Raw genomic sequence first — 25,540 nt, forward strand, 5'->3', positions numbered from 1 at the left:
ATTGATGTTGCAAGCCCTGGTTTGCAATCATTCTCATTCATTACGTTTAATAAGAACATATTTACAGAATGATTTATCAATTTGTTGGTTGAAAAGAGCTCTGTAACAATAAATTTCAATGACTAAATGGAACCTTACCTTCAGCAAAAAGCTGTGCATTATTGCTGTGAGCCAGATGGAGAGGCATGCTGTAGGCACAACAAAGAAAGGAAAAAGTGGACTCTAAAACACAGGAAAATGAGGGTCACTGGAAGGATACCAATGAAGTCCAAATGGCCTGCACTTGAAAAGTAACGAAGTCGAAAATGAACACTTTTCTCTAGCTGAATCACATTTACTTTTTCAAAAATGTTTTAGAATAAACAAATGTATTTTCAGGCATTGATATTTCTAATCTCACCGATTGGCTGTTTCCAAACCCAGCTGGTTGTGTAAAATCCTTTGTGATACAAAACCACTAATATTGGCTGTTTATAAGATGTTTGCTTCTTTTCCAGGGTCTAATGTGATGGACATGTATCCGTTAACTAGAATAATACAAGATACAAAACAGATTCCTCACACGCATGAACGAGAAATCAATGTCATGCTTTATAACAAACATTTTCACCAAGTACTCACTATCTGCTCTGAATCCATAATTAAGGTAAGTACACATTAGCTCTTCAGGAAGAAAAAGGCAATGCAGATAGACTTTTCTCTTCTCAAAAGTAAAGCGTTGAGTGATTTAGCAAAGGTAGTGGCACATATGAGACTGTACATTAGAGAGCCTTTCATGAGTACATGAAAACCAAGCATTATAAGCCAGCTCAGACTGCTTGCTGTCAAGCCACATGCTCAATTGGATAAACAAAGCTAGTTCTTGCAATCAAAACAGGAATTTTAAAGGAAATATATCAAGGAGAGAGAACTATTCTGTAGTTTGATTTTTTTAAACCTAGCTGTGGAAAGAGTATATATAAATGTACAGGTCTTTACCATTAATATAACCTCTACAGGTTCAGGATATGTGCCAAGAGCCTTAAGTCTAGGATCTCATTTAATCTCCCCAGCAATTCTCTGTGCATAGATAAAGAGTTTGATTGTAAAGATGAGGAAATGAGGACTCAGAGAGATGAGGCAACATGCTCCAGAGCATAAGCCAGAGGCCTGGGATATAAACCCAAGTTTGTCTTACATGGGGACCCATGCTCTTTCCAATGCATTCCTCTAGCCCTGCCATCACCGTGTCCCTAGAAGCCAATGTGCTTGGCTATGCTAACTGTGTCTGTCATTAGGACCACTGAAGTCATCTGGTAGTGATGGCTGGAGGTTTTTGCTGCAAGTATTTATCCTTTTATTTCATGCATGTTCTCCAAAAGGAGACGTATGGACCAGTCGAGAGCATTCCTCCGGAGACCCTTCAAATTCCCTCTCAGTCTTTGACCTTCTGTGCTCATCTGCTACAGATTTTCTCAGGCCCAAATCTGAGTTTAGTTAATTATCACTTATTTCTAGTAATGCCTAGAGAGAGAGTAAGTAAAAGGAAACTAAAACTAAAACCTGTCCTGCTTTCATGCAATACTGACCTCTTAAGGGGAAAATGTGGTCCCTGTTTGGGAGAGAAGAGGGGAAAGGAATACATCTAGGTGAGTTTTCATACTTGATTGGTTGGAGAGGGATGGTACTTCACGCCAGGAGGTGGGTGACCCCTGAGAACCATTCATGCAGTGACCCACATTCCTCCTTCTCCCTGAAGGACTCCATCTATAACCACAGGCACGCAGAGGTTAAGAGCCTGGGCTCTGGCTCCAGATCGTCTTCATCCAAATTCCAGCTCTAGCACTTCCTAGCCCGTGGCCTTCATCATCTGGCCCCCTGACTATTTCATCAGCTACATGTCCTTCCTGCTCCCTCTCTCGCCCAGCTGCAACAGCTCTCTTTCAGTTCCCCGGAGGAAAGATGCACCTTCCCATCTCGGGGCCTTTGCGTATGCTGTCCCCACCCCCACCCCATCCACCCAGTATCTAGAGTGCAACCATTCTGTGTTGCCAGTTCAGTTCTCTTACTTACTGGCAGTCTAATTTACATCTGAACGTGCCAGATCCTAAAGAGAGAGAGACTCAGAACACAAGTCTGCAGGTCTAAAGCCTCTGCAGTATTTCCAAAGAGGGAGAATGGGTCTCGACATGTTTCTGGATTTTCTAATGACACCAGCCTAATTACACAGATGCCTCCTCTGAAGTCTCAGCCTCTCTCTCTCCCTCTCCGCCCTCCTCCCCGGGCCCATGTCCCTAATCAGAACACTCCTTGGAAAGGTCAGTGAGCTCTTTCCTCAGGATTCTCTTAGTACCATGCTGTTAATCACAGAGCCTGTTCTGTGCCCCCTGGCTACTTTGGATGAATGTCAACCGAAAATAAATCCAGTTTGGGTTTTTTGTCTGCTGCATTTGTAATTGCTACATGTCTGTCTTACACCTAGCCTGGCTTCAGACTTACAGTAGCCACTGACCACTTCCTCCACAGCCAGGGGCTGCGTGGAATAAAGTCACTGCCTGTTTCAGCCACCTACATTTGCAGCAGACACAGTCCAGGAAAGCACAGGAACTAGTAGACAGCACTTTACCTTTTAGACCTTTCTGTGACCAAACTAACATTCAGGGTCAAGTGTTGGGAAAGGTATTAGATATGCCGAGTACCAATTTGGAGGCTGTTTTGAATATGGTAAAATTTTGATAAGAATTGAAGGGCATATGGATTATTTGATATTTTTGTCCTTTCCTATAGGTATGGGAACTTGAGACTGGTCTCCAAATCTACCAGATCTTAGACCCTCATGGCTTGAATGTTGAACTGACTTCTGCGGCTATCAATGAAAGTGGATTTCTTTTTGCCACAGGAGCATATAATGGTCAGACTAATAGCCAGAATATGGCCTCCCTGCTAGTGTTCTGAGAATTTGTGCTAGGTATTCATTAGTTCTTTGGGGTAGTGGGAGAGCATGAATCAGGCTGGAATATGTAAACCTACCAGTAGAATTCCTGTGCTTGATTGAACACTGCTAGACTTTCTTATCTAATGTGCATCAATGTCTAGATATTGATATTAAAATAATCAATATCTTACATTGCATTTATATAGTTGCTTTAATGGTTTGCAAAAGTCTTTCACATATACCATCTCATTTAATCTTTGGTGGGGCTCATCTGTGTTGCACTAATTCATTCTATCCTTCTACTCTTGGCTACCGTCGACTAAGAGATAGACATCAAATTCGGTGCTTGCTAACACTGGTTTTACTGACAGCAGATTTTTGGACCAGATAAAATACCCAGCCAACTTTGTTATATAACCCCTGGAATTCTATACTGGACTTGTATATGTGTCCAGGCTCCTGGAGGGCATGTGTCATGTCAAACTGGAGAGGATGTCAGGCCCAGGTTGTGTCATGTCATTTGATGTTCCTCGTGTTGCGGAGCACTGCACGGAACTTCCAGGAAGGAGATGCCCTGCCTTTCACCTCCCTTTGTTCTGAAGCCCCATAAAAGAATTGCTTTATCTAGGCAATATGACCAACTGCACACACTACTCAGAATATATTTATTCATGGAATGTATATACTAAATAAGTGCTGGCTCATAAGCCAACTGATGAATTGAATGAGCATCCTGATGTGAAAGTGTGATTTTTAAAAGTGTGAGCAGATGACAACACAGCATGAAATAAAATCACGAATGCTGAGTTGATGGGGTATGAATAAATGCAACTGCCCTTCGTGTGGAACAGTTCTTAAGAAAGCAAACTTACCGTTCCATAAGCACACCCTGCATGCATACGAAAATTAGTTATACAGGAAATTCCGAGCAACGTACACAATCATCATCAGGCATAAGCATTAAGCAATTCAATACATGATCGATGATAGTATTATTTTCATGTAAGCAAGCCACATTTTACTGTTAGTCTTAGAATCTAGAATTCTTTCAAATATTGATAGTTTGTCCTCCTCGGAAATGCATATATTAAATTGACAAGGATCCAGGACACCTTAGAAAGTGGAATTCTCTGACTCCCGGAGCAGCTCTACCTATAAGCAACCTGTCTCCTCTCATTCTCGCCCACCTGCCACCTAGGAAGAGCTGGGCAGTACTTCTCCCTGATCTCTGCCCCTTGAAATTGGATAGCCAAAGTCCCAAGGCAACGGGGACCATGAGACTCTGGTCTGCACAACCCAGGAATGTATGAGCATGTGATAACTTCTTTTAGTTGTTTGTATGACTATTTTCCTATATACCACAGAGGCCTTGAGGGAAGGAACTATGGTTATTCACTTTATATCCCTAGCTCCTACCGCAGTGCTGGGTATACAGGGGGTACTTAATCAATGGTGTTGTTAGTGACAAACAAATGATGGGGGTTGTGAGTGTTGCTGATGGGGAGAACCTGGCATGAGGGAAGGGAAAGAACACAGGAAAAATACTCTGTTCAGCAGGATTAGAACTGAGGGGAAAGAAGTTTGTGGGGGGTTGGTGGGGTAAGGTTAAAGGAAGACAGAAAAAGTGTTGTAAGGAGTAAGGAGTAGGAGTAAGCTGTAAGGAGTGGTCCACCGGATTCTAAACCTGAAGTGACCACTATAGAAACCTATGTGAGAAGATAATTCTCTGCACTGAGCAATGACCTAGAAATAGGCATTCTACAACTACACCAATTATCATCCCTTCTGGCCCCTTCATCCAGGTCCCCTAAATGAATAAAGTTAATAATATAGATAAAGTATCTTAGTCCATTCAGGCACGACAGAATGCCATAACTGGGAGTTTTTAAACAACAGAAATTTATTTCTTATAGTTCCGCAGGCTGGGAAATCCAAGATCAAGGCATCGGCAGATATTCGATGTCTGGCGAGGGCCCACTTCCTGGTTCATAGACGGTGCCCTCTCACTGTGTCCTCATTTGCTAGAAGGGGCAAGGCAGCTCTTTGGGGCCTATTTTATAACAGCATTAATCCCATTCATGAGGGCTCCACCTCTTAACCTAATCCTCTCCAAATGTCATCACACTGGGGATGAGGTTTCAAACAGAAAGTATGGTTTCAAATGTAAGAAAAAATTAGACACTCCTTTTTCATTTCCCTGCTATGCAACCAACAAAACAACTTGATAGTTTCTTACCTGCTGGGATTCCCTCAAATCTTTTGTTATCCAATAAGAGCTAAAATCAGCACCTTAGGAAATGTGACAGATTATTAGAGTGATCTTTTACCATTAATAACAATTGCAGCCGGGCGCGGTGGCTCACGCTTGTAATCCTAGCTCTCTGGGAGGCCGAGGTGGGCGGATTGTTTGAGCTCAGGAGTTCAAAACCAGCCTGAGCAAGAGCGAGACCCCATCTCTACTAAAAATAGAAAGAAATTAATCAGACAAATAAAAATACATAGAAAAAATTAGCCGAGCATGGTGGCACATGCCTGTAGTCCCAGCTGCTCGGGACGCTGAGACAGAAGGATTGCTTGAGCCCTGGAGTTTGAGGTTGCTGTGAGCTAGGCTGACGCCACGGCACTCTAGCCCAGACAAAAAGAGTGAGACTCTATCTCAAAAAAAAATAACAATTGTGGCATGATTGCTAATATTCCCATGTTGGGAAGGGAGTGTTTAGCACACTGGAAAACATTGGGACAATAAAGACGGAAAAGATCCACTTAAGAGAAAAAGCTCAGATAGGAGAGTCTGAGGGTAGATTTCAAGACATTGCCCCTATTTATTTATTTATATTTTTAGTTGTTTGTTTGGGGTTTTTTGAAAGGGGCTTGCTCTGTTGCCCCAGCTAGAGTGCAGGAGCATCATCATAGCTCACTGCAGCCTCCAACTCCTGGTATCAAGTGGTTCTCCTGCCTCAGGCTCCCAAGTAGCTGGGACTATAGGCCTACGCCACTACACCCAGCTAATTTTTTAAAATTTTTGTAAAGATGGGGTCTTGCTATTGCCCAGGCTGGTCTGGAACTCCTGGCCTCAAGTGATCCTCCTGCCTCGACCTCCCCAAGTGCTGGGATTACAGGAGTGAGCTACCTCACCCCTGTTTATTTTTTATAGGCCTGTGACAAATCAAGGCATCCAGAAATATATTTCGTGCGCAGCAAGCCTGGGAAGACTCACCCATCAGTCTTAGTAGGAAATAAATATAGGGTAAATTCTTCGCAGAAAGCTTTCAATTGGATGAATTTTCTCTGAGCCAAAAGCCAAGCTTTCTATAAATCATTTTTACCCATATAGTCTTTTCTCTGTGTGCCCAGGAACAGTCAAAATCTGGGACTTTGGCAGTGGGCAGGAAATGAAAGTGCTGCCAGAGGGAAAAGACTGGAAGGAGGAAGAGCACTGGCTGCAACGCCTGATTTTCCTCAAATCCCAGGAGAAGCACCAGTACCTGGTCCTCGCCTTGGAACGCAATGGAACCATCAAAATGATCCAGGTTTACGATCCCATCTTTATATTTGTACTGAAGGTGCCCTCCTTGGGAAAATCAAATGAGTCAGTGAATAACCCCCGTTTAACTCTTCTCTTGCCAGCCAGCTGGAGCTAATATTTATCCTCAGTCTTCCTGTGATGCTCCTAAGTAACTGCCCAGTTTCAAGCAAAGGAGAAAAAAGAATAGCTACCCAGCCACAGCATCCTGCCAATCAGGCTTATGCTGAAGTATTAGTCCGGATCCTCTAAAGCTGGTATCAGAAAGGTCAAATTCCCTCACAGCTGCCACCTCTGACATTGTTTTTATCCTTGTTTGGGAATAATTCACTGGTGGAACCACTCCCCAGCAGGCTCTGTCCCTTATAAATCATAATGCATTCAGGGATGCTCAAGTCACTTTTTCAGTTTGTCACTAAAATTGCTTTGTTTATTTTAAGGTTAATGATGCAATCTGCTCAGGGCTGTTTTGGGAGGATTGAGGCAGGCTAATTTATTTTTCCTGTGAATCTATTACCACCTAGGAATGCTAATGCCTTCTTCAAATTTAAAATGAAGGCTAGACTAGATCATTTATTCTGGCTGTTGAGTGGCTCTCACCCTGTCACCTAGAACTCAAGGACTCATTGCCTTCTGACAGCTAAGAACAGAAAAACGTCTTGACTAGTATGGCAATCATGAAGTACTAGCTTGATTAAGATAACTGATGACCTTAAGCATGGAAAAAAGCAGTGAAAAACTTCCCAGATGTAATATACTCTTCCCTTGCTGTCTAAGCAACCCAAAATGGCACTGTAGAAAGGTATTTCTTACCAATACACTTGAAAACACTGCAATATGTTGATTTTCCTTCTTTAAGTTGGTGCAATTGGTCATCAGGAAGCCCTGTTGTCACAAATACTCCTTTTTTATAGGTTGCAAACAGTAACATGGAACTACTGACATGTCAAAATTTTGAGGGGTTGTACTGTAGCATTTTTCACTTTGATTATTCTGAATCTCCATTCAGAATCTGTAGATTGAGCTTCATAAGGGCTGAGAAGCTCTCTTATTCATATTTGTGTTCTTGTCCTGCCCAGAGTAGGTGCTCATTAAGGATGGAAAGAATGAGGAAATATAAGAAACCTCTTGTAAAATAGACAATAGTAAATATATGGGGAGGGGTATTTGGAAAGTTTGACTAATGTTGGAGGGGGCAGCTTTACAATATGGATAATGTTGAAAGAGCACTTATTTATTTATTATTAATGTATTATTATTATTTACCTATTATTTATTATTATTGTTTGCCTATTCAAAAATATGGTTTGATTTACATACTTATTTTCTAGAATATTTTCATCCATTCATTCATTCAGTGACCAGTTAAAAAATGTTTGCCATGTTCCAAAAATATACCTTTCATTTCACCATGGAATTGACAATTTAATAAGTATTGACATTGATCCACCTACTACAAGTGTTATGAGTGCTTGCACGAAGTGCTACAGAAGCTTATGATGTTGGGGTGGTTCTCAGCCTAACTTGGGATCCAAAGGAGATTTCTCTTTCCACTGATTTCCAATTAAATTCAACACAATTCAAGAAATAGTTCATGCACTCCCACATATGCTAGGAATGATTCCTAGGATTCTGAGGAAAATAGTATTGATGTGCTAGATTACTCAGACCAACTCCCCACTGAAAACAACTAAAAGTTCTGATAAAATATGTTTTAAATCTCCTAACTAGCATGAAAGAGCTAACAATACAGTAAGTAAATAGGAGACTAAAATTTAAATGAAAGTGGAGACTGAGAGAAGTAAATGAAGAACCAAAACACCACTGCTGCTTTTGCCCCGAGGACATTTTCCAAAACAAACTGAGGTTCAAAGGCTTGGCAGATTAGGAGAGGCCAAAGATGTCAAAGTCCAAGGCCTACCTAAGACAAGGAGTTAAATACCACAGACACAATATGCTGGTTCCCAAAAGTTACATTATCTGTAACTATCTGACACTGAACCAAGTAAGATAAAAAGGAAAAGGAGTAGTAGGAAAACAGACTTGGGAAAATCCTGTCCCTGAGAAACTGTGGCCCCATGTAGACTCTCATATGCATTTGCAAACCAGAATATCAATGCATATCAATGCAAATCTCATTTAAGATGGTCCAAAACTGGTAGTTCCACCAGGCATCTGGCAGAAACAAACACACATCCATTCCAGAGGAAGGTACCTTCTTCATCTCAGGCCACAGGCAAAATAATCAAGTACATGAGGAAACAAGACAACAAGGTTTGGGCACAGTAAGAAGAGCAACAGAACAAAAACAAGTCCACATATGACAGAAGTGGCACAGCAGATTTGTGTGGCAAGGATAGGCTCTTCAATAAATGATTTTGGAGCTACTAGAAAACCATATGGAAAAAAAATACCCCAAATTTTGGTTTCCCATCTAAGACTATCCATTCCTTGTGGTTTAATGACTTAAAGCTATTAATTGAAAGGCAGAACAATACAATTTTTAGCAATTAACATAGAAGATGGTCTTCATGACCTCAGTATAAATAAATATCTTAAATAAAACTCAAAGATTACTAATTATAAAGGAAAAGATGAATATATTTGACTACATTAAACCAAGATTAGTATCCAACTGGATTAATATACGAAATACTTAGATAAAATATAAGGTAAACAGTTCAATAGAAAAATGAAAAAAAAAGTAGGTACTCCAAAAAACAGAAAATCCAAATGGTCAGTAAACATATAAAAAGCTGCCAAATCTCATTAGTAATCAGGGGAATTCAAATTAGAATTACAATAAATAACATTATACACCCAATAGTTTGGCCATAATATGCTGAAATAAAAAAAAAAGTTAAAACAAAACAAAACAAAATAAAAATAAATAAGTCTGATAATACCAAGTTTTAGCAGGGCTGTGGAACAATAGTAGTGCTCATATACTGCTAATGTTGCTGTAAATTGGTACCCACCCTTGGAAAACATTTTGGCATTGTTGAGTTATAGGACATTTTATTGAGAAGTCTGTATATGTCACTTCTGTGACAATATGGCCAATGATAAATTCAACGATGTTCTGATTCTTGTTCCTTCATAAGTAACTTATTACTTCTCTCTGAATACTTACAAGATATCATTTCTGTCCTTGAAGTCTAAAGGCTGTGCTTATTTTTTCTCAATTCCAAAGGAGACTTTTCAATCTGTAATCTTAAGCATTTCTTCCAGCTCTGGGAATTTTTATATTATTATTTGTTTATCAAATGTCTCTTTTATATCTGTTCTTTTTCCCTAATCCAGCAGCTCATACTGTTTGCATATTAGGTCTCCTGACTCTACCTTCCAAATCTCTTGTCCTTCCATTTATCACATTTCATTATTTAGGAAACATTGCTGATACATTATCAGCTGAGAAAGAGTCTCCAAAAGTTTTACGTACTTTTTAACATGCTCAAACAGTTCTTAATGGCTTAAATGTAATAACTCTCTTTTACTTACATTCTTCTTGATTTTATTTTCTGGAGTCTTAGAAAAATGCTTGTGCAACTTCCTGGTCTGGGCACAAATTATCACTGTACTAAATTTTTGGGGCATAGTCTTCAAGCTAATGTAATAAGAGGACAGATTACAAATTGGCCTATTAATACAACTTCATAGATCACAAAAAAAGGAAATAATTTTTTCGTAATCTCAGTTTTAAGGGGATTCTGTCTACATAAAACTTTTGGTAAATTTGAGGTAGGTTTGCCCCCAAATTCTTATTGACAAAACCATAGGTTGGTGGGAGATTATTGTTCTAACATTATGAATGAAGCACTGTGGGAGTTCAGAAAGAAGATGATTAGTTGAACCCAAAATAGTTCAAATTCTAAAGACCAACTTACTTCTCTTTGTTTGTCCTTCCTTTTATCCACATTACTTTATGATTCTACTTAGATAGCCCCTGTTGTGTGTTCCTTAAAGAAAAAGATCTTTCTTAATGAAGCAATTAACATAATACATGCTCTCAGTATTATGTGAACTGCTATTTTCCTAGATCACTGGTTCCGTAAGGACTATCTGCCAATACCAACCTAAGATAAAAGGTTTCACTAATTAGGGGTGAAATATAAAAAATAACAGTAATTTTTCACAAAGCTAATTTGTTTTTTAAATTTTAAGAATGTATCTTCCCTACTGTTTTGTATTAAAATAGCCTTTCTTTTCATAAAATGATGATAGTAAGAGTTTCCCATTCCCCTCTCTTTCGTAAAAATTAAATGGTGGTAAAATCAAATGTTTTACTTGGTAAAAATTAAATGTTAATAACTTGGTAAAATTAAATGTTAATAACTGTAGTCAATCTTCAAAAATTGTTTTTTAAATGTTACTGCTCCATGAATTCAGAAAAGTCTGAGAGGTGCTGTCCTAAGTGGTTCAGTTGAAACCAGTTAAACCTATTAAAACCACTATAGCCAACCACAACATCAAGGGAGCACATGAATCTAACTAACCTATTACTGAACGTATGGATATCTGGTCACTCTTTGGATGTTGTTGAGATTCATTCTGCTCTCACAATGGCACACACTCTAACCAAAGAATTCCTAAATAGGCAGGAGTACTATTGGCCCATATTTTAAATTAACATAGATATGAGACAATAGAGGCCCAGGGCTATACCTAGAATCATAAAGCTTTAAAACATGGAAGTAGTTTTATCCATCAACTAGCTGAAGACCTCATTTTACAAATAAAAAAATAAAGCCAAACAAGATATGTATCTTGCTTAAGGTCCCACTAGAACTAAGATTAGAAACCTGATGGCTTCACTCCTGGAATATTTTCTCTACTTTTCCACAGCTACTTTTCAACCTAGAAAGATCCTACTCTGAGAGAAAAATCACCAACTTAAAAAATTTGGCTTTTATTCCCATACAAAAATTCAAAATCAAAAATTGATGGCATCTCACCAATAATAACCACTTAGAAAAATGAAGCACAGGCAGAATAAATGATCACATTACAATAGCAAACAAAAATATAAGGTACCTAAAATAAATTTATCAAAAAATATGCAAGAGTTTTGTGTTTTAAAAAAAAAAAAAAACCTTGAAGGAAATCAAACAAAAAAACCCAATGGAATAAATGAAGAGGTATACTATATTCACAAATGGGATATCACAAAGGTATCACTACTACATTAAAATTTAAAATAAAAGCTCATCTTTAAAAACACTGAGAAAAGACAAGTCACAGACTGTGGAAAGACCATTGCACCCCAGGTAACTGAGAAAGGGTTAGTAACCAGAATATCTAAAGAAATTCCAAAAATTCAGAAGAAAAACAGCCCAATAGAAAAATGGACGAAGGACAGGTAAGGAAACCCAGATGGCTCACAGACACATGAAAAAATGCTTAAGTCACTAAATTAGGGATATGTGATTAATGCAATTAATACGTTTTAAAACTAGTTTTTAAATGTCCCATTTCAAATCCATCAGATCGGCAAAAAAAAAAAAAAAAAAAAATTAATCAATTAAGACCAAGGGTTAGAAAGAATGTGAAGAAAGGGGAACTCTTATCTATTCTTGGTGAGAATGGACATGGATAACACCATCTAGAAGAGTATTTAGTGATATCAAAGTTGATGATGTGCATATCTCACAGTGAGGTAATTATACTCTAGGCATGTGCCGTAGACACTATGGCACCCAGTGACAAGCAGAGAAAAATTGTCCATAAAGACAAGCAGCGAAAAATTGACAACAACCTGAATCCATCAGTTGGAGAATGGATAAGTACATTGTAATGTATTCATACAATACTATAAAGCAGTTAAAAATAAAAGAACTAGAGTTCCATGAAATAACTTGGATAAATCTCAAAGACACAATATTGAGTGAAATACGCAAGTCGAAGAAAAGTCCATATAGTTTGATAACATCATAAAGTTTGAAAGCAATATCATATATATGTAGAAGATATGTGTGCATATGTAGAAATAATGAAATTTTCATGACTAATGTCATATTCAGCTTACTGGTTACTCAGGGAAGAAAGATAAATTGTATTAGCAAGGGATAGACAGGGCTTAAGATTTGATAAAACTGGTTCATGGATATATCAGAGCATGTGCTATATTTCTCTATCTCTTTAAAACAACTCAAAATAAAATAATTAATTGAATTTTTCACGTACCCCCTGGATTTCTATTAAAGGGCAAGGAAGATGATATTTACCTCATGGTGATATGGGAGCTGCCTGACGCTGTGCCTTTCCTGCGAGATGGGAGTCACATTGTGCGTCTGAAGATGTCTCGTAGAGACAGGAACATGGCTCTTCCTTTCCCAGATGTCGAGTTAATAGTTGAGAGAAAGTTTTCACCACACACTAATGTAAGTTTCATCTCTTGTTTTTTTTGCAAATTTTTACTTTCTGTTATGAAAAAGTTACAAACATATACACAAATACAGAAAACAATATAGAGAACTTCTACGTACCATTGCTCAGCTTCAGAAATGTTCTGTGCTTGGCCAAACATTTCTTTTCTCACTGCTTCCCCAGGACCATGACCAATGGATGTGGAAGCAAGTCTCAGACATTGTCATGTCATTTCTCTATATCTCAGGATATATCTCTGAACAATAATGACTCTCAAAAATGATAATAGGACCATTATTTTCTAAAATATTTTAAAAATAATCTACAAGAATTCCTTAATATCATCGCATATGCACTCAGTGTTCGTATTTCCCAGATTTCCTCATGATTTGTTTTTATAGTTTGCTTCAATCAAGACCCACACGAAGTCCATTTGTTGCACTTGGTTGATAAATCTATTAAATATCTTTTAATCTATGAATATCTTTCCAGCTCTCTTTCTTTCCTTACAATTTAAGTATTAAAGAAACTGGACAGTTGGTGCCATAGTTACTCAATTTCTGGAGTTTGCTGATTGTACCCTCATGCTGTCTTTTAAGACGTTCCTCTGTACTTCCTGCACTCTGGTAGTTAAAGCTGGTGGCTTAATTGGCTGCAACTCTTTCTTTCCTCAGCAAGTCCCCTTCGTAAATGGTGTCGTGTACTTCCATCTTGATTCATATAATGACTGGTTGTCTTTTTTGGTGCATCAGCAGCCACTGATGATGACTACCTGTGTCTATTATTTCATTCAGAGTTGCCATTTTGCTGTTCCACTTCATTTATTACCAGAATGTGTCTTTAGAGAAAACCTCTCCATCAAAAATCTGGTTACACTGAGGTACAGTTTATACAGAAATGCAAAATAATTGATGACTTGTTCCCTATATTTATCAGTTTTCAAAATAAGGGATAGGTTCTCCAGCATCTTCCAAAGGTGGTCAGTGAATTTTGTTTATTGAATAACATTATCAACTCACAAATTCAATATTTTTGATGTGTTCCAGTCAATTGCATTTGTTATTATTATGAATGCCCCAATAGTCCCATCTCAAGCTGGTTACAGCCTCGTCAGCTTTCTCAGTTCTTTTGCAAAGACCCCAGTAGTTCTGGATAGCTCTGGGGATGACAAGATGTTCCAGGCTGATGTTGTACATTTTTCTATCTAAGCTGTTATTCTTTTTTTCTAATGTTTTAAAATATTTTGGTATATTAGGAAAATATATGTATGTATAAATAATTAGGTAGATACTACGGATATCAGTCCTTTGTGATATAAGTTCCAAATATTTTTCCAATTTCTTATTAGTGTTTACATGTTTGCCATGGCAATGCTAACTTCTGAAAAGCTGGGCGCAGATGAGGCTTTTGGTTATCAGGAGCTACGTCTCGGAAACAATCACAGGCTTCTTCAGGCTTCATTTAGGGATCTAAAAATAGCTCATCTATCTAAAAATAACTCATCTCTCTAAAACTATCTCGGTCTTTAAAATTCTTTTAGATTTTAGTAAGAAAGTTAAGTTTGGGACCATATCAGAAGGTCATAAAATGATCGTCCACTTTTTCTGGCCAATTATTAATTTTTATTATTTTAATATCATAATTTTAACTAGACTTTTCGAAGTCAGTTAATAAAATTCCAGCTTTCTCTTTTCATAGGTTTCTTTTTTTTTTTTTTAAAGCTTCTCCTGTTGCTCTGGTGTTATTACTTGCAATCCATCTTATTTTGAAAATACATTTCAAAGTAAGATGAAGGCATTGGTCGTATCACCTGATATGTATATGCATCCTTAACTAGCGTTCACTGTTTATGTTTTCTCAGGGAAATTAACATGAAATAAAATGCACAAAATTTAAGTGTGTTATTTAATGATTTTAAAGAAGAACAAAAACAATTCAACCCCTTATCAAAGTAAAAAAATCACCGTCACCCCAGAAAGTTTCTTCATGCCCCTGCCTGGTCAATACCTGCTCCTCAGCCAAAGGCAACCACTGTTCTAATCTTTTTCATGAAAGAGTTGTTTTTTCCTATTCTAGAATGTCACAGAAGTGGGAATAATAGGGTCTATATTTAAGGTTTTGTTCATTTAGCATAATGCTTTTGAGATTTGCCTATGTCATTGCATGTCTCAGTAGCTCACTCCCTTTTATGTCTGAGTTGTATTCCACTATAACTTTTTTAAAAAGATTCTTGAGGTGTTTGTACCAAGAAAAGGTTAATAACAGGAGGCATACTTTGGAGATATTGTAGGTTTGGTTCCAAATCACTGCAATAAACCGAATATTACAATAGAATCGCACAAAATTTTTGGTTTCTCAGTGCATATAAAAGTTATATTTACACTATACTATAGTCTACTAAGTGTGCAATAGCCTTATGTCTAAAAAATGTACATACTTTGATTAAAAAATAGTTTATTGCTAAAAAATGCTAACAATCATCTGAGCCTTCGGCAAGTCATAATCTTTTTGCTGGTGGAGGGTCTTGCCTGATGTGGATGGCTACTGACCGATCAGGATGCTGGCTGCTGAGGGTTTGGGTGGCTGTGGCAATTTCTTAAAATAAGACAATGATGAAATTTGCCCCATTGATTCACTTTTGCTTTCATGGAACATTTCTCTGTAGCATGAGATGCTATTTGACAGCAATAGTAGAACTTCTTTCAAAATTGGAGTCAGTCCTCTCAAACCCTGCCGCTGTTTTATGAACTAAGTCTATGTAATATTCTAAATCTTTTTTTTTTTTTTTTGTCATTTCAACAATATTCACAGCATCTTCACCAGAAGTAGATTCCATCTCAAGGAACAACTTTCTTTGCTTGTCCGTAAGAAGCAACTCCTCATTTGTTCAAGTTTTATCATGGATTACAACAATTGAGTCACATCTTCATGCTCCACTTCTAATTCCAGTTCTCTTGCTATTCTACCACATCTTCAGTGACTTCCACCACTGGAGTCTTGAATCCCTCAAAGTCATCCATGAGAGCTGGAATCAACTTCTTCCAAACTCCTGTTAATGTTGCTATTTTGACCCCCTCCCATGAATTGCAAATGTTTTTAATGGCATCTTAGAATGGTGAATCCTTTTCAGAAGGCTTTCAATTGGCTTTGTCCAGATTAATCACTATCTATGGAAGCTATAGCTTTACAAAATGTATTTCTTAAATAATAAGACTCGAAAGCTGAAATTACTCCTTGATCCATGGACTGCAGAATGAATGTTGTGTTAGCAGACATGAAAACAACATTAATTTCCTTGTACATCCATGGAAGTAAAGAGGCTAAAAACAAACAAAACAACTCCTTGTACATATCCGCAAGAGCTCTTGGATGACCAGGTGCATGGTCAATGAACAGTAATATTTGGAATAGAATCTTTTTTCCTGAGCAGTAAGTCTCAACAATGGGCTTAAAATATTCAGTAATCCATGATGTAAACAGTTGTGCTGTCATTCAGGCTTTGTTTTTCCGTTTACAGAGCACAGGCAGAGCAGAGTAGATTTAGCATAATTCTTAAGGGCCCTAGGATTTTCAGAACGGAAAATGAGTACTGGCTTCAACTTAAAGTCACCAGCTGATTAGCCCCTAACAAGGGAGTCAGCCTATCCTTTGAAGCTTTGAAGGCAGGCATTGACTCCTCTATCTTCTTCCAACAGAAGACTCTTTTGCCTGCAATGAAAATCTGTTGTTTAGTGTAGCCACCTTCATCGGTTATCTTAGCTGGATCATCTGGATAACTTGTTACAGCTTCTCCAAAAATACTTGCTGCTTCACCATGCGCTTTTATGTTATAGAGATGGCTTCTTTCCTTAAACCTCATGAACCAATGTCTGCTAGCTTTAGGCTTTTCTTTTGCAGCTTCTGACCTCTTTCAGCCTTCATAAAATTGAAGAGAATTAGGGTCTTGCTCTGGACAAGGCTTTGGCTTAAGGGAATGTTGTGGCTGTTTTGATCTATCCAGACCACTCGAACTTTCTCCAAATCAGCAATAAGGCTGTTTCACTTTTTTATCGTTTGTGTGTTAATTAGAGTAGCACTTTTAATTTCCTTCAAGAACTTTTCCTCCACATTCACAACTTGGCTATTTGGTGAAAGAGGCCTACCTTACAGCCTATCTCAGCTTTCGATGTGCCTTCCTCACTAAGCTTAATCATTTCTAGCTTTTGATTTAAAGTGAGAAATGTGTAACTCTTCCTTTTACTTGAGCACTTAGAGGCCATTGTAGGGTTATTAATTGGCCTAATTTTAATATTCTTGTGTCTCAGGGAATAGGGAGGCCGAAGGAGAGGGAGAGGGAGAGGAATGGTGGAGCAGTCAGAACACACACAACATTTCTCCATTAAGTTTGGCGTCTTATCAGTGCAGTTTGCGGCACCCCAAAACAACTGCAGTGGTAACATTGAAGATCGATGACCAGAGGGCACCATAACAGATATAATAATAATAAGAAAGTTTGAAATATTGCAAAAATTACCAAAATGTGACACAGAAACACAAAGTGAACACATGCTGTTAAAAAAAAAAAAAATCACACCAGTTGACTTGCTCAACGCAAGGTTGCCACAACCTTCAATTCACAAAATAGACAATATCTGCAAAGCACAATAAAGTGACACACAATGAAACGAGGTGTGCTTGTACTAACTGGAATTTGGATGCCTTTCAAAATATTTCAGGGAAGTAGCCATATATATTGAGTTAGACAACTTAATTTAAAATCTCTTCGGAAAGCTATTTTTGTGAGATGCTGACACTTCCTCAACAAGACAGGCTAATGTGTGCACATATGAGGGATGAAGTGTTTGGGGCATATGTTTGATGCTGCAAAATAGAGAAATAAGAAAGCTGTCCCTTTTTGTTCCTATAAAAATATAAACCAATTGATTTTTTTTCAATGAGCGTCTTCATCAACTTTGCTGGCTCTAATATTAGCTCAAACCAATGATCTTTTTCAGCTTTTACGGTGATAAGTAGTCAGACACTGAAGAATGCAAGGAAACTGCCGTCATAGAGGGAGCAATTAAAGTCTTTTTTCTTCCCTGCCATTAGTGTAACAACCATAACATAATTTAAGAGAGAATAATACAGCTTGTGTTATAGAATTTGGAAACTATCATTTTATCTTAGGACAGAGAGATATTGTATTATTTTTCCTAATATTGAAACAAATGTCACTTTAGCACTGCAATTTGAATTTTACTATTGCTAGTTTAAATAAGTAAGTTTCATTGTTAGTTAAAAGGACTTTGAAATCAATATATACAGTGACTTTGTCATAATAACATCACCATGTAATGTGCACAAAAAATGGAACAAAATGCATCTCTTCATAGAGTAATTCTAGCCTACTTCTCTTCCCAACTCTACACATCACTGGAAACGCTGGGTTCACTTATATGTTTTTGATATATGAACCCTTATTTATAGCCAATGAAAACAGAAAGAAGATGAATGTGTAGTGAGTCAGAAACAAGGCAGCTGGCAAATAATTGCATGGGTAATATAAAATGATTGTTTCCAAAAAAAGAATAAAACTATTACAATAAGTTATAGAATAAATAATTGAAGGACAATAAAATTGTCCTTTAGGATTTTAATGCAAGTGCAAATTATCTCTGATTTTGAACCCTTATTTTTTGTATTTGTCATAATTAGTATGATAGCATATCCTTTTTTGCAAGATATTTTAAAATTACAATATAGGTAGAAAATTTGCAAAAGTCCCTTAGGAAAAAAATTGGATTGTGCACGGAAATTCTTTCTCTAAAACTCTTTTATTAATATTTATGAAGTACTTTTTTTTTTTTTTTTTTTTTTTGAGACAGAGTCTCACTATGTTGCCCGGGCTAGAGTGAGTGCCGTGGAGTCATCATAGCTCACAGCAACCTCAAACTCCTGGGCTCAAGTGATCCTCCTACCTCAGCCTCCTGAGTAGCTGGGACTACAGGCACACGCCACCATGCCTGGCTAATTTTTTCTATATATTTTTAGCTGTCCAATTAATTTCTTTCTATTTTTGGTAGAGACGGGGTCTCGCTCTTGCTCAGGCTGGTCTCAAACTCCTGAGCTCAAACAATCCGCCCGCCTCGGCCTCCCAGAGTGCTAGGATTATAGGCGTGAGCCACCGCACCCGGCCATGAAGTACTTTTTATTAAATACCTACTATGTATCATGCACTGTTTTCAGCACTTGAATGCCAAGATTAATGTGGTATGGTACCTGTACTATAGAAGTACAGCAGAGATCTTAGAAGGCTGGGGAGAGGGGGATGTTCCTGGAGAAGATAATTGCTGAATTAAATCTAATGAATTATCAGGAGTTACCTTGGCCCAGGTAGGGAATTTCTAGAGGGAGGTTAAAAGGCAAAGTGGATCCCAAGTGGTGGACACATGAATGAAGTTATGGAGGCAATATGCTACATGGTCTGTGAAAGATAACTACAAGTATCTCCTGGTGGCTAGAGTAAGAGTGGGAGTGGGGGAAGATGGACAAATCCATAGGGACTGGACCGTGTTTGCAATGGTAAGGAGCCTGGGTATCCTTACCATTGAAGAAATGGAAAACCACTAAAAGGCTTAAATGAGAAATGACACGATCAGATTTGTGTTGTGGGTAGCTCATCTTCGATGCTGCTTGGATGATAGATTTGAATGGGATAAGACTAATGGCAGAAGATTCTGGCAAGAGACTACTGTTTTGGTTGAAAGGCCATATAGCAGAGATGGTGAGGAAAAAATGGCTTCAAAAAATACATGGGCAGTAAAAGTAGCAGAACTTGCAGTTGATTAATTAGTGATTGATGCCGTGCAGTTGAGAAAGGAGGATACTGAGAGTAAGGAAGGAATCAAGGATGACTCCAGGATTTCTACCTTGAATGATGGAGATCATTCAAAAGATAAAGAATAATGTAAAGGAACATGCTTAAAGGAGGTGATGTTAGACATATTAACGTTGAGATACCTGTAAAAATATGTAAGTAATTACACATACAAGCCTGAAGCTTGTGGGAGGTGACTGGACTAGATTAGTAGGTGATTAACATTGAGATGATTATTAAAACATAAAGGGATGAGTTTGCTCAGCAAGAGTTGGAAAAAAGAAAAAAGTAAATGAACCGGAGGTAAGCCCTAAGGTTACTAACATTTTAAATGTTCACAGAGTAAGAGGGAACCAAGTAGGAAACAGGAAAGGAAGGGTCATAGAGACAGAAGCAAAACCAGAAAAACTTGGTGTTGAGGATGTCAAAAGAGTAAGGAATTTCAGGAAGAAAAGAGCAACTAGGAGTGGTAATAGACCTCTAATCTTTTTTAGATGTCATTCTTCCTTGTTTCCATCAAATGTTGTGCATTCCTAACATAGCACTTTCAAATTGCCCGGAAATCAACACTTTATCTGAATAATTTAAATTATTACAAGTTTCTCCAGGTCATAGACATCCTGTTTGACTTTGTATTCTAAGAACTTAACAGAGTAGGTGCCCAACAAAGGCTTGAGGCAAGACAATTGAAAAGTATCAAATAGAACTGACAATAGGAAGTCCTTAGTGAGAAATAGAAAAAGCTCCCACAGAATGGCTGGAGCAGAAGCCAGACAATGAGAGTTGTCAATTGAAAGGAAGGTCAGTAAGTAGGCAAAGCGAATGTTGGATGTTCTTTCAAAAAGTTTGAAGGGAAGAGAAAGATGAGAAGGTAACCTAATGATTGATAAAGAAGAATAAATCAAGGCTGAGAGAAAGGAGCGAGTAAAGAGGGAGAATGTATTTTATTGTTTTAAGGAATTTTGCAAGTTAAAAACGTTTAATGCCAGAAAGAATAGATTTTACTAAATTTTATGCTCAAGAATTAAAAAAATTATAATAGTTAAATAATTGTCTTAAGTCAATGACAATTGCAAAGTGTGCACATAGCATTTGTACTGTGATTAGATACTATGACAGTTGGTGAGTCCGTTTCCTTCTCTCCTCAGAATCCTGCCATCGATATTGCAGTGAACTGCATTGATATATTACAAGTAGAAGGATATAATTTGATAGCCGCTGGAACCTTACATGGTGTGATCATCTTATGGAATTTTGTAACGTCTACCGTCAAAGAAGTGTAAGTTGTGTCTTTTCCATGCGTGGTGTAAAAAAATGTACTGCGGAAGAGCGAAAGGAACATGCAATGCTCAAAAAAAGAAAAGAGCAATAAATAAAAGTGGTGATAACTCTCAGGGGAAACTTTCCTGGGGGTTATATTCGTGAAGAGACTATGTTCTAATTGTCTAAATCCTAGAACAATATGACTAGGGTGAACCTTAAGTATTTGTAACACATATCCAATTGCCTGCTGGCGATTTCCATCGGGATTGCTGCCAAGACCCTTAAAGCCCCACATGCCTAAAACCTGTTCCCAATCTATCGCCCACACAAACTTCTCCTCCTCCTGCATTCCCAGTGCCACCACCATCCACTCAGGCACCGAAGTCAAATGGTGAGAGGCAGCCTGGATAGATTTCCTTCTCACTGACCAGCCCAACACATCCAACATATTACAGGATGGTGCAAACAAAGGCCAATCTGGCAGATGCAATTCTACATCTCAACCAATTAGATTTCCCTGTACCATAGCCAAAATATTTACCCTCCCCCTGCCATCCATTTCTAAATGTTTTTGCCATTGGCTGTAAAAGAACTAATATAACATTGAATTATTTGTGTGGATGGATTGTAAACAGTAAGCTCTCCTCAGTTGTGTAATTGGTATGTATGCAAGGACCAGGTGTGGACACTCGATGTCAAGGGGGTTTGTAAAATTCTACTTTAAGGTACCAGATGGCCAAGAACCTTAACAAGAAATAAAATAAAATAAAATTTATCTAAGCATTTGGGAGAATAGAAGACATGTCAAAGAGGAGAGAAGAAAGAGTTGGAAAAGAACAAGGAAAAAGAAGAGGAAAAGACAAAGGAAAGCTCTGCCTCTCTATTTGCAATACTTTACATGCTACTGGTCCACCTGGACCCCATACCCCTTTCCAATCCAGGTCTGAGTCATTACTTTCAGCTGGCTTTTGAGAGGAAATAATCTCTTCTTGTTTGGACTCTGAATTTATCTTACTGAAGCTTTAGTTGAAACAGCTTTTTCTACAGTCCCCTCTCTCTGCACTTCAGCCCATGTGCCCCTGGCCCTGCTCCTAGAATTCCTGTCATCCTCCTTTTCCCTCTCTTCAGCCCTTGCCCTTCAGTTTTTCTCACAGACTGTATACTTGTCATTTTATACCCACACCTCTATGCTCCGCACACTTCCTCGCCCTCTTATTAGTGTTCTCACACTGTAAGTGTCAGCTTATGTAAGACTCACTACTAAAGAGGGAAAGCAGACAGACTAAAAAGACCAGAATCTTGATGCCACAGCCTTAAGAGGGGGCAATTCCATGAAAATAATCCAAATTAATCCAAATAATACAATAATTCAAAGGTGCAGATCCTCCTTGTTGAAGTGCTAGGCATTTTGCCTAGGGATGACGCAAATTCAATACCCAATCAGAGAAAAACACACATGGATGATTATATAAAAACAATTGATTTGGAATCACTGCAGTATTTCTCAAAACATATAATTTAGCACAGAATTGTGGAAGGTAATTTAGGCCCAGCATTAACAGTTCTAAAATTGAAAACAGTTTCCATTTTCAAGGTGGAGGCCATCTCTATGTCTACCTCAAACTTTGCCTAAGACCACTTCACCAATCAGGTGAAATAACCCTGCTCTAAGCCCCAAACTCAATATTGTTCTTGTTGATTAGTAATCTACTTCATCATTCAGCTCATCTGCAGAGCAGAAATAGCAAAAAAAATTTGAGCTCAACAAGACATCAAGCCCATAGCCTTCTGAGTTTGGTTCACTTTCCGCGATGCTCCTTCATCACTCATCAGCTCAAATCAGAAGTAATTTCCATTAAAGCAAAAGGCAAATTTTGCTATAAAGTCTATTTGTAATAAGGAATGCCTTAAGCGCCAAGCGTGAAGCACAGGTGTTTAGGGACTGTTGCTCTGTTCCCCGGAAACTGCCCAGAAAGGTGCAGGCTCCTTAGAATCTGGGCCAACAGCAGTGTTATCACGGAATGACCTGTCTTTCTCCACTCGATTATAAACTCCTTGGGGGTAATAACCATATTTTATTCAAATTTGTCACTCCACTTATTCAAAGAGTAGAATTCTATTCTTCAAACTGTATGAAACTTCCAAGAGATTCCTCCATAGGACTACATAAGCCCCGCTGTCTGACCTATAGGCAGGAAGACTAGACCAATTAATTGAACGAAAAGAGTTTTAAACTGCTAATGATCATGTTGTTATACAGAATCTTATTAAAGATATGTTCAAACTCTACTCCCCTGGGTTTTCTTTTCATGTTCAATGATATCCATATTGGAGGAATCCATTAGTTCTGCAGGGGATCTATAAAAGTAGTGTAAGCTACCTAATTTGTGAATTTTTATTATGTAAACGTATACTTATTTCCAGGTACCGACCTGAAGACTGCTTCACTGTGGACCCGGACTCGGATCCCAAGCGCTTTAGAATTAATGACATAATGTTCCTCTTCCGTACCCCTGAATGTGCAAGGTAACTCAGTACTTAATGATCAAGGGATAGTGTCTGGGACTTATGTGTGTTATATAAAAAGAGTTCTCTTCATCCCAGCATTAAGGAAGGTACAACTGAAGGAAGACGTAAGTTGGATTGACTACTTGGCTTCAGCTTTCTTCCCAGTTACTGTTGTTTTGTAGGTGGGTAGTCTTCAGGGATCTAATATGCTACGTGGTCCCCTTACCATGTCAGTCTTACAGTAACAGAAATGGAAAAATGCTCACTTGGCCACACTTTTAGCCAAAATCTAATGCTATGAGCACTGATGTAAAAAAGGAAGGACGGGCTTCCAGGGTAAGTATGGAATATCATCTGGCAAGAGGTGTCATATACCAGCCACTATAACTGGAGCAATCACCATCCATTTCTGAGGGAGCAGGGGGTTGTTTTTTAAGTATTTAAGAAAAAGTATTTTTTCCTATTTATATTTGCTTGAGAGCTCTGGTTTACAGGCAATAGACAATATCAAATATATCTTTGGAGAGAAATCAAAAAAGTTTCTGTGCTAGTTTTGGGTCACGCAGCAGTGAGCCAGAACATGACATCCTACCTACCCCTTGGCTTGAAATTTCATCAAAACCGTTCTGAGGATATTTTGAGAGCTTATTCTGTATACATCTGCACCAACACCCTAGCCACTTTTCAGCCCATTTTCTGCAGAACCGGGCAGAGACAGGATCAGGCTGGAGCTAGACACTGCAGAGCGGGGAGTTAGACAGACTTGGAGGGCCAAACCACTCCCCACCACTTCAGTGTAAGAGCCTCCGGGACTAAATCTAGCCTAAGCAGTGGACAGGCCAGACTATTACGTTCCAGACCCAGGCGGCAGTGAACCTTATTTTCTGAGGCTCCCTAATACTCTCTGCCAACCCCATACTGACTACCATTTGTTACATAAACTATAAGGGGTGATTTGTTTCATAAGTGAGTGGTCCGGTATCCACAGATGATGAATGAAGCAATCAATTGACATTAAAGCAGAGAAGACCATCCTTTGAGTATTATAGAATATTTTAACTTTTCATCCTTGGGCTTCCTCCCTCCCCTTGCAGGAGATCAAGTCAGGATTCTGTTTGTTCTTCCTCCCATTGTGATTCTAGCAAGGGTCCCCAGAGTAGCAAGGTAAGCAAGAAACAGAGAGAGTTCTGTCCTCCTGTTACACTCAACATTGGTTTAAAAATAGTGATATTGAGCATTGGAGCCCTTCCTTTGACAGAAGGAAAAGGTGGGAAAATTCTGTGTATATGTAAAAACTTTTTTTGTTTCCCCGCCCCCTGCCAAAATCATGCCTAAACTCTTTACTTCAATTTTTTCTATGTCTTCAAAGCTTTCACATCATCTGTAAATAATCAATACATGATCATGAATAAAATAAATTGTGCATGTTATTTTACGTTTGTCAGCTAATAAAGTAATTTTAGACTTTCTCTTTTACTAAAAAGTATTACATATATTTCACAGGGACAAGAGATAGCAGGTAATGTAATTACTTTACAACGCATAATGTAATGCAGTGGTTTTCAAACTGTGTTCTCAGTTCCAATTTTACATATTTTTACACATTGCATTTCTAGTTAGAATTTTGTTTGAAGGAAAGTTTTCAAGGTTTTAACATCATTTTAAAACCACCAGCAAGCATGGTGGAAAGAATAAACTTAAATAGGCATAAAAGACAGACTTGTACTAGAATCCAAGTCCTCCACTTATTATCTGATTAGCTTTAGAGATATCACTTAATCTGAGTTTCTGTTTCCTCACCAGTAATAAAGGGAATAATAAGGATTAAGTTGCATAGTTATTAATAGAATTACAGATAATATACATCAAGAACTGAGCATGCTTTAGGCATTTCATTACTCTCATTATTATGCTATATCTGAGCCACTAGAAAAATGTTATTGAGTTATGGATTCTTTATTTCTGGGCATGAAAATATCTGCAATATATTTTTTCAAAAAACAAACAAAAAAATAATTCTGAGAAAGGCGAACTCGACTATCGAGAGAACTTACTAATCCAGTATATCTCATTTCCTTTTAACATCAAAGAAATATTTTCTTTCTCTCTC

At 38.0% G+C, this 25,540-nt stretch overlaps 1 protein-coding gene across 1 annotated transcript in view; it reads left to right on the forward strand.

The window, feature by feature from the left end:
• WDR64 (WD repeat domain 64) overlaps positions 1-25,540 on the forward strand; it is a 110,246-nt gene that overhangs the window by 63,147 nt on the left and 21,559 nt on the right. Inside the window, exons 11-17 of the mRNA XM_012644366.1 lie at positions 498-646; positions 2,767-2,890; positions 6,269-6,444; positions 12,641-12,817; positions 20,808-20,938; positions 23,347-23,448; positions 24,525-24,594. Coding sequence (XP_012499820.1) covers positions 498-646; positions 2,767-2,890; positions 6,269-6,444; positions 12,641-12,817; positions 20,808-20,938; positions 23,347-23,448; positions 24,525-24,594 — 929 coding nt within the window. The remainder of the gene's footprint in view (positions 1-497; positions 647-2,766; positions 2,891-6,268; positions 6,445-12,640; positions 12,818-20,807; positions 20,939-23,346; positions 23,449-24,524; positions 24,595-25,540) is intronic.

The sequence above is a fragment of the Propithecus coquereli genome, unplaced genomic scaffold, assembly GCF_000956105.1.
Source record: "Propithecus coquereli isolate 6110/MARCELLA unplaced genomic scaffold, Pcoq_1.0 Scaffold210, whole genome shotgun sequence".
Lineage (NCBI taxonomy): Eukaryota > Metazoa > Chordata > Mammalia > Primates > Indriidae > Propithecus > Propithecus coquereli.